Source organism: Corticium candelabrum (genome assembly GCF_963422355.1).
Source record: "Corticium candelabrum chromosome 14 unlocalized genomic scaffold, ooCorCand1.1 SUPER_14_unloc_1, whole genome shotgun sequence".
In the NCBI taxonomy this organism is placed as follows: Eukaryota; Metazoa; Porifera; class Homoscleromorpha; order Homosclerophorida; family Plakinidae; genus Corticium; species Corticium candelabrum.
In genome coordinates this window covers 12501-15000 of record NW_026912661.1, presented here as the reverse complement: position 1 = coordinate 15000, position 2500 = coordinate 12501, and the positions used below count along the sequence as shown (strand labels likewise).

At 40.2% G+C, this 2500-nt stretch overlaps 1 protein-coding gene across 1 annotated transcript in view; it reads left to right on the top strand.

Moving 5' to 3' along the window:
- LOC134197845 (uncharacterized) overlaps positions 1 to 2500 on the top strand; it is a 13610-nt gene that overhangs the window by 6358 nt on the left and 4752 nt on the right. Inside the window, exons 13-17 of the mRNA XM_062667194.1 lie at positions 1 to 181; positions 247 to 359; positions 575 to 693; positions 759 to 843; positions 1142 to 1306. The exon at positions 1 to 181 is cut by the window's left edge and continues 25 nt beyond it. Coding sequence (XP_062523178.1) covers positions 1 to 181; positions 247 to 359; positions 575 to 693; positions 759 to 843; positions 1142 to 1306 — 663 coding nt within the window. The remainder of the gene's footprint in view (positions 182 to 246; positions 360 to 574; positions 694 to 758; positions 844 to 1141; positions 1307 to 2500) is intronic.

Genomic DNA, 2500 nt, shown 5'->3' with positions numbered 1-2500 from the left:
AAACAGAGAACAGACGTCTGATAATAGCAGATAACATGGATGGAACGTATTCTGTCGCCTTCGAATTAGCAAACGTTGGTTCACACCAATTTCACATCCTAATTGGGGAAAAGCCAGTTCGTGGATCTCCATGTGCTGTGCCTCTGCAACAATTCGTTGCTCCTGCGCCACCTGTTATCAGGTATTTAAAACAACAGAAAGAGTTGTTACTTGAAAGTGTTTATATGTATGTTTATTAATTAACAGTGCCACAAACTATAAACCTGCAGATTATGCAGATGACAAAATCCAGTTTGCAAAAAATGAAGGAATCGGGCAAGTTGACATTGCAATTGTTTGCGACACCACTTCAAGCATGGGTATCTATAACTTACTGTTTTAATTGATAGAGTTTGAGCTGTATTCTTCTAACTTTGATTTGTCTTTTGTCTATTTTGTTTGTATTTTAAGTTTTCAATGTTGTGTGTGTGTGTGTGTGTGTGTGTGTGTGTGTGTGTGTGTGTGTGTGTGTGTGTGTGTGTGTGTGTGTGTGTGCGCGCGTGTGTGTGTGTAACACAATTGATGCGTTGACTAGGACCTGAAATCAAGACTGCCCAGAAGTTAATGCAAGATCTCATAGACTCCATCAATGATGAGCCTCTTTGCAGCGACTTGAGATTGTCTATTATTGCTTTCAGAGATCATCCACCAGAGGTCCCTAAACAAAAATTCTAAAAACAATTTTCATCTCTATTTGTGCAATCGTTTGTCTTTACTAGGAGACTACATACGTGACTCAAGTTTGGCCGTTGACGTCAAACATTGGCACTGTTAAGAGAGCTGTCAATAGTCTTAGAGCCAAAGGTTAGTAAATGTTTAGCATTTGCAGACAGTACAATTGGCAGTGATTTTATCTTGTGAGTGAGTGAGTGTGTGTGTGTGTGTGTGTGTGTGTGTGTGTGTGTGTGTGTGTGTGTGTGTGTGTGTGTGTGTGTGTGTGTGTGTGTGTGTGTGTGTGTGTGTGTGTATTGCCTAGTAATTAAACTATCATTTTGCATGCATGCATGCATGCTGAGTGTCGTGGCTGTTCTACTACCCTAACTAATTTCTACACAATACATCCGTTAATTGCGAAAATGCATTCTGCGTTTTGTTCCCTAAGGAGGTGGCGACCCACCAGAAGCCGTCGCAGACGCGCTAAAAGAAGTCGTCGATCTCAACTGGGACGAAGCCCAACGGCCGCACGCCGTTCGAATGGTTGTATTGATTGGAGACGCTCCACCGCATGGTATGATCGGTATAAAATGCCCAGACAATTTCCCGAAAGGTATGTGAGTCCATAGAGTGGCTATATATATATATATATATATATATATATATATATATATATATATATATATATATAACAGGCGTATATCGAAAGACAGGATTTTCTATTGGAATTACATTAATAATTAATATCAATGGCAAAATGGTTATGCAAAACAATTATGGCAAGATTTTACTAATTAATACTGGACACTATTGTATACTATATTATTATACGATAATATATCCTACTATCGTATACTATATTATTATACTATAATATATCCTACTATTGTATACTATATTATTATACTATAATATAATATATCCTATTATTGTATACTATTTTATTATACTATAATATATCTTACTATTGTATACTATATTATTATACTAATATATCCTACTATTGTATACCATATTATTATACTATAATATATCCTATTACTGTATACTATATTATGATACTGTTGTGCTCAACCAGATCAGTCTGGTTTGTAAAGTCTATTACAAGTACCGGAAGCAAACCCTGCTTCAGAAGTACTTAGACCATCACGGCTGTCTAGAAAGAAGACACGACTTTACGAAGGATCCGAGTAGATCCCAGAAGCACTGTTTTCTGTAAGTGCTGCAGGTTGTGATGACCTGGAATAATGTCCAGCCACCATGCAATACCTGCGTGCACTGTGCCCAAAGCTCCCAAGACCACCGGAACCACCAGTGTTCGACAATGCCACATGCGGCTTATCTCCACTCGCAAGTCGCTGTACTTCGCCAACTTCTCAGCATGTTTCTTGCCAATGTTGCCATCAGCAGGACAGCTGATATCAATAAGAAGACAAGTGTTTGTCTTCCTATTTCTGAGACAGATGTCTGGACGATTGGCTTTGATCTTCCTGGCAGTGGGGATGGTGGTATCCCACATCATAGTAATGTCATCCGTCTCCACAAGCCTATCAGGATGATGCCGGTACCATCTGCTCTCCACTGGAACCCCAAAATGGCGACAAACGTCCCAGTGAATGATGGATGCCACCTGATTGTGTCGATCAGTGTAGTCCGTCGGTGCCAAAGCACTATACAGCCTGCCACAATGTGGTCGACTGTCTCCAGGCCTACACTGCACATGCGGCAAGTAGGACTGACATCACGATGTAGAATCTTGCACTCATAGTACCGAGTCCGAAGAGCTTGGTCTTGAGCAGCAACAACC